The 11,002-nt window shown below is 34.3% G+C and overlaps 1 protein-coding gene across 3 annotated transcripts; it reads left to right on the top strand.

The window, feature by feature from the left end:
• The first annotated feature begins 2,090 nt into the window (after nucleotides 1-2,090).
• LOC129903607 (transcription factor GTE6-like) lies at nucleotides 2,091-9,818 on the top strand. 3 transcript variants are annotated; one of them, XM_055979161.1, is made up of 9 exons: nucleotides 2,091-3,119; nucleotides 4,250-4,462; nucleotides 4,563-4,640; nucleotides 4,947-5,171; nucleotides 5,312-5,410; nucleotides 5,568-5,626; nucleotides 8,170-8,250; nucleotides 9,077-9,227; nucleotides 9,318-9,818. In XM_055979161.1, the coding sequence occupies exons 1-9, from the start codon at nucleotides 3,099-3,101 to the stop codon at nucleotides 9,522-9,524; spliced, it is 1,134 nt and encodes a 377-aa protein (XP_055835136.1). In that variant the 5' UTR covers nucleotides 2,091-3,098; the 3' UTR covers nucleotides 9,525-9,818. The 3 variants fall into 3 exon arrangements, with proteins under 3 accessions (XP_055835136.1, XP_055835131.1, XP_055835141.1); XM_055979156.1 differs by lacking the exon at nucleotides 2,091-3,119 and adding an exon at nucleotides 3,137-3,425; XM_055979166.1 differs by lacking the exons at nucleotides 2,091-3,119; nucleotides 8,170-8,250 and adding an exon at nucleotides 3,139-3,425.
• Nucleotides 9,819-11,002: the final 1,184 nt, after the last annotated feature.

An 11,002-nucleotide genomic window follows, 5' to 3' on the forward strand; every position in this document is an offset into this window, starting at 1 on the left:
TTGAGTTTTTTCACTGAATATTTTTTTTGCATTAATGGAGCATAAAGCATGATTTATTTTCATCTTTAAATGAGAAAGAGTTTGAGAAGTCTCTTAATTAATATTTTGAGCATGAGTATTTTGAGTATACATGAGTTGAGCATTAATACATTTAAAACATCTATTTTGAGATTGAGTTAAGAAGTTAAATTATGTTTTTTTACCGTATTCATTGAATTGAGATTGTATCTATTTTAAAGAAAAAAGTTGAGTTTTGAGCTAAGTCCAAAAGTGACTAAGAGCCCGTTTGGATGGGCTTTAAGTTGATCAAAACCAACTTAAAACCCCTTTTTAGCTTTTGGACGTGTTTGCCTAATGTTAACTTTAAGCCATAAAGTTCTTCAAGTCAGTCAAAAATGAAAAGTTAGGATTTCTAACTTTTTTTTTCTAAGTGCTTAAAGTCATTTTGTTTGACCATGAAAATTACTTTTATATCCCTTATATTTTAACTAAATTCCCAAACTACCTTTTTTATTCTTTTAACCCTAAAATTCAAACATTTATTTTCAACATAAGCATTTTTATCCAAACACTCAACTGCTTATTTATAAAAATAACTTTCAGCAATTCAAAGTTCTAAAAGCACTTCATACATAAAAGTTACTTTTTTTAAGCCCATCCAAACGGACTCTAAATCAGTTAATTGAGTTGATACACTCACTTGAGATATGAGCATAGTAAATATATTTTTGGGAGTAAAATTGAACACCAATTTGGATAAGAATATAGAACAACTCGAACCCCATAAATTACGTAGCCTGTGTAGGATAAGATCGTACCGTTCATTCACGCGACTCTTCATGGTCCCAAAAGAGGACTTTTATTGAATCTAGAGATAAGTTTGCGCCCCTTTACCTGGCAAGGTATTGGGCAGCTATGGCAATGACAACAGTTCGTTGTATCATCAGTAACTCATAAATGATAGTTGTCGGTTAGAGAAACTCCCCAAGAATAAGTATTATATTTTTATACACTGAGTTGCATTCATTATATCATATCTCTTAAAGCATTCTTTTACATATATTTCATGCTTTGTTGAGTTGAGCCATTTTCAGGGTTGAGTTCTTGAGTTGAGTATTTTGAGTAAATTTACTTTCAGCTATTTTACATATCGTATATTTCATGCACTAACGTCATTCGACCTGCATCGTTTTATGATATAGACAAAGGTGATAGAGATCCTCAACAAGCGCACCATTGAAGATTAGATTCTCATCCAGCTTATTTGTGAGACCCCTTTGCATTTAGAAACGCTCTTTAGTCTTTACTTTTCAGTCTTTATTTTCAGTATATTTGGGTAGCCGTAGGCCTGTCCCCGTACCCATTCAGAGTCAGTATTTAGAGGCTTCATAGACTAATCAGACAGACTTGAGTTTATTCACTTTTATTCATTTGAGTTATGTTTTGAAAATATTGAGTTATATCTCATATATATTTGAGCATTGAGTTTTAAAATGAGATTTTTGAGTTTACATATATTTATTGTGCTCATCTGAGTATATTTTTATGAGTTAAGTCTTTCGCTTAGTGAGTTAGCTAGGCTAAGGGTTAGATTGAGAATCAACAATGATTTTTGAGTGCCGGTAATGCCTAGGGTGTGGACTCGAAGTGTGACAATACTGCTGAAATGCCTTGAACTTTGTTAAAGAAGTTAATAATTCAGATCTATTAAGACACATTAAATAGTTGTGAAAGGAAAAAACAAAGAAACTTAGTGATTGAGATCTAAATAATTAGGATTAAGACAAAAAAAATACAGTTAAGACTGAAATTTGAATAAATAAAATTCAGGCTTTTATTAAGTGCAAAAAAACGAAGTCTAGTCATCAATTTTCAAAAAGCTGCTCAAGAAATCAAATAAAAACTTGGTTGTGCAAATGAGATCCATATGATTGTTAATGTATTATAAAAGGTGCTTAATGGTCCTTAATGGGTAGAGTTTGCTTTATTTTAATTCTTAATATATTTCATATATTATAATGGTCCATATGATCGTTAATGTATTATAAATGGTGCTCAATTTGGTCTTTGCCCTAAAAACTTAACAGATCCATCAAAAAACCTTGTTAAGTTAAACAGTGAGCCTGAAAAGCTTTCCCTTTCCCTTTCCCTTTCCCTTCCGCTTCATTTTCTACGTTTTCCTCTCAAAAGCTCTATTTTGAAGAGCTTGTGCGTCTTTGTTTTTTAATTCAACCATCGAAAGAAAACTTTCTTCTTCTTAGTGAATACAAAATTTCTATTTTTTTTTGTTGTAAAATGTCAAGAAAGAATAAGTTTCTCTGCCCATTTCATTTCTGAAGCCCTAATTTTCCTAGCTGCTCCAATTCACGGAGATAAAAACTCTTATAGAAGCAATACTTGAAGCTTTTCATTGTCGTCGTTGTAGTATTTGACGATAGATACAGAAGCTCTAATCACAACACTATTTTAAGGTGACAAAATTGATCTACGATCAATGTTTGTGATTTCAAAATTCATAAAGAAATTGAGTGAAGCTGAAATTATATTGAAAGTATTTGACAATAAATAGAAGCATTGTGCAATAGCATTAGTTGAAGAAAAAAAGATAGGGACGAAGTCGATCTCTAGATTGGAAGTGAGCTTGAAAAAGTGAAAAAATTGAAGAGCTAATTGCTTAATGGCAAGAGTACAGGGAATGTGCTTTGGTGTATTATCTTGTTTGATTTTATTATAGATGTAATATCTAAAATGCGACTTGATTGCTTAAATCATGGGGCAATTTGAAAGAGTTGAAGATGGAGAAAATTAGGGCAAGCTTTTCATGCGTTGGCTTATGAGGAGGAATGGGAAAGCTTTTAGCTGTTTATTTTTAAGTGGGACCCACTGTTAAACTTATTTTTTTTTTATGGATCTGTTAATTTTTAGGGCAAAGGATCAAATTGAGCATCTTTTATAATTCATTAAGGATCATATGATTAAGGATCATTTTGGTCATTTTCTCGTGCAAATGAGGTAACCTAATATTTAATATAGCCTCTGTAGTCTTACCAAAAGAATTTCGGGGAAATCTTTCATTACCCTACTTGTTGCTCAGAGACATGGGGGACTTAATAAGGAAGGTAAATTCGCATTCTGTATTCTGTTATTATTTCGAGATGCTTATTTTGTTTGGTAGTAATGGAGTGAATTCAAAGTATTTATAACCTGCAGCAACTGGTCCTTTCCGTTCACCATCTTCTATTCAGTTGTGTCCAGGTTTATATGATCTGCAAGAAAATTTTGGCCCCTAATTGTTTTAATCTTTAGCAATTTTTGTGTGTTGCGAATAGACCTCACAAGGAAGGACTGTCAACACTTCTGTACATATGCAGTCTAATGAACTTTGTGATGTGCTCACCACTTGTTGCAGTTGTCCATCTACTTATGTAGGTGATGCTATTTGATATGTACTCTGTCTTTCCAATCTTCCATAGATGTCTTGGTCAGACTTTGAAGTACATCCTTGTTGAAAGTTGAAACAGAATTCCCTGATTGCTGGTCTCTTCAATATAAAGAATTTGAGATATTCTTGTAAACTAGAAGTTGGATATGGACGTCATAGCAGTAAAAAAAGGTTTAGTTTCCTTGTTCTTAGTTCGTTGGAGCACAAGTGATAGGACGATAGAAATTAGTGTCATGTTTGATAGCACCACACTATAGTCACAGATCCATATTATTCCACAGATACCATAGTAGACTTTCTAATTTTCCAATGTTTACACTGTGGTCTGAACGAAAAAGAAAAGACGATATGCTGAGATTATGAATTAACCTTTAAACCCAAGGTGTTAATTCACTTTTTAAGACCTGCTTTTTGGGAATGTGCATTCAGTTCTTAATATCGGTTTATATTGTTGGTGCACATAGGTGGTACTTAACTAGGAGTTATAGCCCATGAAATCCCTCCGTCATGTTCTTAATTAAAACACATGTCTTTACAAACTTCTAATTAAGTCCAATATTTGCTTAACTTTGACTTTCATGAATTTCAAATTCATACTTTTTGAAAACTCTGTCTACTGAAAGTCATTGGTTGATAATAGTTCTGCTATCCCTTGGGGAATCTTTCTCTACTGCTACAATTTAGGTTTAGTTCAAAATCGCTGCAACTTCTAGTCACTCATTGGTGCATTAATAGGTTTTGCTTCCTGTATTAAAACAATTTCCATAATTTTTTGTGTGAGTTAACTGCTAGACGCTGTACTTTCAGCTTGAACAAAGAGTGAATGAACTTGAGAAGTTCTTGAATACAAGTATAAAGCAACCCAACACCTCAAAGAATACTTCTTCAGGGAAACACAAAGGTAAGGATAAACATGTTCCTGGATTTAAGAAGCTACAACAGGAAGCATCACGCCGAGAGGCTGCTGCGGCTAAGAGGATGCAGGAGCTTATGCGTCAGTTTGGAACAATATTGCGCCAGGCAATTCTTAATATTTGCAGTTCCAATTTTGTCGATAATTTTTGAATTCTGGATTCACCTCATAGTAATAGTATATTTCTGTTCTTAATGTACGTTTCAGATCACTCAGCACAAATGGGCTTGGCCTTTTATGCAGCCAGTTGATGTTGAAGGACTTGGGTTGCATGACTATTATGAGGTAAAACATTTTGGTTCTTTTTTTTTTTTTTTGAAACTTAAAAAGCTTCTTTGGATTCTTTTCTACATTCTGATTTTCTTATTTTTGTGATACTTTTATATGTCTTCTATCTGCTATGAAATGTTTTGAAATTTAATGCTGGGGATTGGGGGAATTTCTTTTGGAGGTCTCAGATATGGTTCTGAATTATCCCACCTGTTTCTAAATCTGGGCATATTCTCTATGAATTTCAGGATCCATTTCTGGCAAAAACAATGTTTCTATTCAAGGTTCATTTCTTCAGTTGAACTGATTTCTGTCTATCAGATTATTGACAGGCCCATGGACTTTAGCACAATAAAGAACCAAATGGAGGCCACGGATGGTGCCGGGTATAAGCATGTCAGAGAGATTTGTGCTGATGTTAGGCTGGTGTTCAAGAATGCAATGAAGTACAATGATGACAAGAGTGATGTTCATCTGATGGCGAAAACATTACTGGAAAAATTTGAGGAGAAATGGTTACAACTTCTGCCAAAAGTTAATGAGGAGGTAACTATTACTTTGGGCAATTATGTTCTTTGATATGGCTCCCGTAATTTCTTAATATAATGATGCTTGTGTTTCAATACTCCATATTTTTATCTGTAAATATTGCATGATCATCTCTTAAATCTTTTCATTTATTCCAGGAAAAAAGACGAGAAGAGGAGGAGGCAGAAGCCCAGCTGAATATGCAGCTTGCTCAGGAGTCTGCTCATGCCAAACTAGCCAGGGATCTGTGTAACGAGGTAAAAGCCAACCTACTCTTGAAGCTTAGCTTTGCTCAAAATGATGGATCAGTAATTCTCTCAAACAAGCTTTGATAATTCATAACGATGTCCTCTGCCTTTCATTTGGAGCTTGATCTGGCCTATGGTGAGTCTGAAATTATGTAACTATTCGCAGCTTTATGAAGTTGATACACACGTGGAGGAACTCAGAGAGATGGTGGTCAGAAGATGCAGGTTTAGTTGAATGACTGATATTCAAATCTATAATTGCTACCTTGTATCTGCTTTATTTGTTTTCTCTTTTTTACGATTGCTGCCTCCTGGCTTCTCTCTCCCAGGGTTTGAGGTTTTGTCTGGAATGACAACTTCAAAAATTATGTCATGATTAGGTGGCATTTTTTATTTAATATAAAAAACTGATTAAGTTAGATCTTTATATTTTTAAACCTAATTGACATAAACCAACTCATGTTGGTCCCATATATTCCAAACTAGATTATCTATGCCCGTGCTTACGCACGGACCCAACAATCTGGATTCAGTCAAAGTGTGTTTATCTTCTGTATACGAATTTGTTCTTGCTATAATTTGCCTTTTTTCAATGACATTATAGGCAGGGAGGGAGAAGGGGATGTGATGCTACTACTCCCTCTGTCCCAATTTATGACTCACTTTCTTTTTTAGTAAGTCGCAAAAAGAACGACGCATTTCTCTATTTAGTAACAACATAGCTTCAAAATCTCCATTTATCTTTAATGAAATGATTTATAGCCATTCAAACATCTATGACTTATTTTAGACCAAAGGTTTCAAAAGTCTTTCTTTCTTTCTTAAACTCCGTGTCAAGTTAACTAAGTCATATTAATTGGGACGGAGGGAATAATAGTTAAGATGATGTTAATAAGTTTTTGTATTTCAGTTTGTTGCTTGATCATTATTAAACTTCTTTCAATGTTGCATATTATTAGCAAGGTTCATTCTTATTTATTCTCACTATTATGGTATTTTGAAAAGTTGTTTTTCCCCATTAGTTTTATCTTGTTTACTTGAGCGTTGCTATAAGCTACGGACGTTATTTGTTATTTGGAAGTTCTTCTTGTATTATATCTTTCTCCATAAATGACTTCAACTTTTGTAGAATTATAGTTAACAAATCTTGCACAAGGTAGGGGTAAGGTCTGCGTACACACCACCCTCCCCTTACCAACTTGTGGGATTACACTGGGTATGTTTTTGTATAGTTACCAAATGTAATTTTCAATCTGCTTGTGGCAACTTTCCTTACGAACTAGATATATTTTTCACGGATAACAGCCTGTAGACTAACAACCATCAATAAGTTACATTATATACTGATAAATTATTGAAAAACTTTGTTCAAGAAATATTTTAGTTGAAATAAAAGTTCACTCACTAATATTCATCTTTTAATTTCAAATGAAATTCATGTCCAAACACACTTTAACTTCCAAATATTTTATTTTCAATTTCACCTTTTTTTTGTTTCAAACTCAATCAAATATTGTCCAAATGCGTATAACAAATTACAGTATTTTTTGTATTAGATAATTAGAAAACAAAGTTAGAACACAAGTAGACATAAAATTAATTAAGAGTATCAAAATAGTAATATGGCAAAACAATGTTAGGTAAATAAATAATGCTATCATTAACTTAAGTACTTTGATATTTTTAGTAGGAAAAGAGACAGATCATGGTCTAGCCAAATGGACTCTAGCTACAATTAGTTAGGATCACAAAATTGACTGTGAATTGTCAGTTGAAAAGACAATGTGATGAATGGTGATGATTAATGATGTAAGCAAAGGGGTAAATCAGTCAAGTCATCCGAATATTTGTATCACAACTTCAGTAAATTATTTTTTAGGCCAATAACATTGCTCCATTTTTGTGCATTTATAGAGATATCCTCCGGGCCCACAGAAATTAACAGAAATGACCAGATTACTCTGTGGTCCATAAGCTGGCAAGACAACCGAGATGTGCTTCAAGTCTCTTCTATATATTAATAATAATAAATATGAAGATAAACGTGGAGTAACCTCATCATTGAAAGTAGATGAGTTATATGAGTACAAGGCTACATCAAATATGTACTGCTAAAGCTAGTTTGAGCAAGGTTGTGATGGAGATTAGTTTGGGAAACTGGTTAATATTTTGCACCAATTATAAAAATGCTGGGGACAATAGATCCCCTTCACAGTGCCTCTCTGTAGCACTGAGAATGAGCTCTCGGATGCATACTGAAATGATATTTCCGGAAATAAAAACAATCTAATGTTCTAGATAAGAGTCTCTTGAGCCAGCCATAATTCTCAACACTTTACAGTGTCATTGGTGAGAGGCTGAGAGCATCATGCAGAAGATAAAACTTGGTATAAGTCTTTCGGCTGAAGATCCAGAATACAATTTGTTATAGAACTCTATTGGGAGTACCTATGTAATACTCTTCTTGCATTAGAACATGAGATTCTCAAGCTTGGAAACCAATAAGAACCACCTGTCTTATTTTAAAATTATGGCTATTTTTCCCTGATATTTCAGTGTTAGTGAGATGTGATCTCATGAACTGTTTGCTATTCAGTGGGCCAAGTTGTCTCTGGACTAACCAAGTTGGAACTTCATTTGATATCTTGAATTTTTCTGGGATATGCAAATATAGAAGCTCTTGAAAGTGACAAATAGAATTGGATGTTATGCTATTTAGTCACCATGACATAACTAACCCTATAAATACTCTCATTTCTGTGTTGCAGTAATTTTTTGATAAATTCATTCCTCATTGATTTCGAGACCACACAATCTTGGCCAGCCTATTATGTGTGTCCAAGCCCAAGGCAAGCATGACCTTTGTCTCCATTGCAGTATGATAATTAATCTTCCTTCTTTAGCCATCTAAATTGATCCTTTGACACCAGGGGCTTCTTTAGTGCCGATTCCTTTTCGCTTGTGTTGATCCACGAGTACTTTCATGGATTCCTGGGAAATGTGAAATGCAACAATTGTTTTAATCTCGATTTAAGCTGAAACTAATCAGTTGGTATTAAATTTATTCAATTGGGTTTAGGTTACTGTTCTGGGCAGCCAAGAGATTTTTTCTGTCTGCAAATGGTATAGTTCTCCTCGGTCAACTTGGATATGTTCACTTGGTGCTAAGATTTTCTATATACAGTTTTGGGCTTGCAACAGAATTTGCAGGTCAACGGCTTGAATGACTATGTTGAAGATGGGAGTTTAATGATTTGTTGTTTTTATTTTGTTTGAGTGCTGTTTCATATGTGAAACCAATTTCTATACTTAATTCCCTGGTAAAAAGTGCATCTCTCTTCCTATTTGAATGTAGGTTTAGATTCACCTTTCCAATATCAATTTCTTATTCAGTAGAAATGTTCCAGCATCTATAATTAATAAGCATTGGGTTGATCTTACCAATTTATCTGTCTCTCCGACTTTGTGCTGGATGTGTGTTGTACATAACCTCCGGACTAAAAAGAAGAAAACTTCATCTTTAGACACCATTCAACTGGAGAGGTCTCTTCATGCTTAAACCTTTTTCTGTATCCCTACTACTGTAAACTTCATCTGATTCTAGTTTCTCTGTGGCACCAATGCTAATTCTGTTCGTGTATGACACCAATGCTAATTCTGAAATCATTACCTCAGGAAAATATCAATAGAGGAGAAGATAAATCTAGGGATAGCTCTCACGAAGTTATCTCCTGACGATCTTAGTAAGGCACTGGAGATAGTAGCACAAAGTAACCCACTATTTCCAGCTTCAGCAGAAGAGGTGGAACTTGACATTGATGCTCAGGTTATCATAAGACTTGAACATCTCCTCCAATCAAAAAATTTATATATGCCTTTTGCATATTCTTATCAGTTTCTTTTGCGGTTTCTGTAGAGCGAATTGACATTGTGGAGGCTAAAATTCTTCGTCAAGGATGCATTAGAAGTTCAGGGTAAGAGTTCAAGCAAAGGTGACAACAGTAAATCAGCTAATGTTGCTGCTACTAATCCTAATATTAGTGCTGCCTCCAAAAGAAAAAGGGAGATTTGTGATGCACTTGTGAAGAATGCCAAGAAACGAAATAAAAATCCCTCTAAATGAATTTGCTTATGAAACGGGCTGCAGCATTGGTGTGCAGTTTGTGTCTATCATCATCAGAAGAAAAGGTTTATTTGTCTTATCGCATTCATTCTCAAATGAAAGAATGAATGAGACATTTGAAACTAAAAGTTGACTATTTTTCAAGCACTGTAGGAGGAAAGGAAATGATGTTGGTGTTTGATATTTCTGTGTATATGTAAGTTTCATTCTTTTCTTATGCTCTGACTTCTGTTATTATCTCTCTATTACTTTTTGTACTTTGATTACTCTATTGTATCTGTGTCGCTTTCGTTATTTGTGTTATTCGTTATTTGTTTTCCCATATCGCTTTGAACTTCTTACCCTTATCTGACCGCTTTTTATGCTTCTTTTGAGCCGAGGGTCTCCCGGAAACAGCCGTCCTACCTTGGTAGGAGTAAGGTCTGCGTACACTTTACCCTCCTTAGACCCCACGTGAGATTTCATTGGGTTGTTGTTGTTGTTGTATGTAAGTTCCATTCTTTTGTATTGTGCTTGCCCTCGGTGAAGCTTGTAGACAAAGAGGATTGGTCTTTCTACTAGAGAATACACTTAATCTTCATTAATTGTGCAAGAGAGGAATTTATAATCTCCTAGTCATTCAAACCATCACCTTAACATCTTTGGTTGGATGCTTAGATCATTTCACATGGTATCAAAGCTAAACCGTGGTTAGCTCACTTTTACAATATTCTCTTTGCATGTTTTATCGCTCTAGCCTTTCTCCTCGATTCAACCCATTAATTTGCTCTTGCATACTCTCATCTCTCTCTCTATTTAGCCCATCGATCTGATCACTCTCCATCTCAAAGTCAAGTTCTCATGTAAACCCAAGAGCGGAGTCATATGTGCAGGAGGGTATTAAAGGATACGTTTTTTACACATTGGTTGTATAAGGTTTGGATGCTTAATCTATTTCACACTTTCATGCAAAAAGTGACTCACAAAAATCTTCTCATCTAAAATAAGAAAGAGACTAATTAAGTATGACTACACATCATCCATTGCTATTCCATTGCCTAGGTTCCTTTTCCCTCCCTTTTGTATGCTTCTCTGACACATTAGTCTTATTGAAAAGATATAACATAACGGTACATATATCTACCGTACTAGGAACAAAGACAGAGGTGCAAAACATTGATATGATAGCTATAGACACATTGATAACAAACTACAATATATATAAACCCTTAAAACTTACCATCAAGCGAACCAACTTGACTTGATATACTTATCATATGTCATGCATAGTTTCAATTAATGAACGAAATTTTCATTTGGGTGAGTATATCTTAATAAATAATTACTACGGTTTATGAGTATATTTTATATATTCTCATGTATAGAATTACATAGCAATAATAGGTAATTTTTTTCTTTTAAAATACTTCTTAAACTCAGATACTCGCTTAATTTAAGGGTTTTTAGCACGTTCGGCTTTATCTCTTCTTCATCGCTTC

This window comes from Solanum dulcamara, chromosome 1, assembly GCF_947179165.1.
Source record: "Solanum dulcamara chromosome 1, daSolDulc1.2, whole genome shotgun sequence".
Classification (NCBI taxonomy): Eukaryota; Viridiplantae; Streptophyta; class Magnoliopsida; order Solanales; family Solanaceae; genus Solanum; species Solanum dulcamara.

Bases quoted from the DNA above. Each gene is read 5' to 3' on its own strand.
- LOC129903607 (XM_055979156.1), top strand. From the start codon at position 3,366: ATGCAGTCTAATGAACTTTGTGATGTGCTCACCACTTGTTGCAGTTGT. The intron at 4,463-4,562 runs GCAATTCTTAAT...TGTACGTTTCAG, and splicing joins TTGGAACAATATTGCGCCAG to ATCACTCAGCACAAATGGGC. The intron at 9,228-9,317 runs GTTATCATAAGA...CGGTTTCTGTAG, and splicing joins AACTTGACATTGATGCTCAG to AGCGAATTGACATTGTGGAG.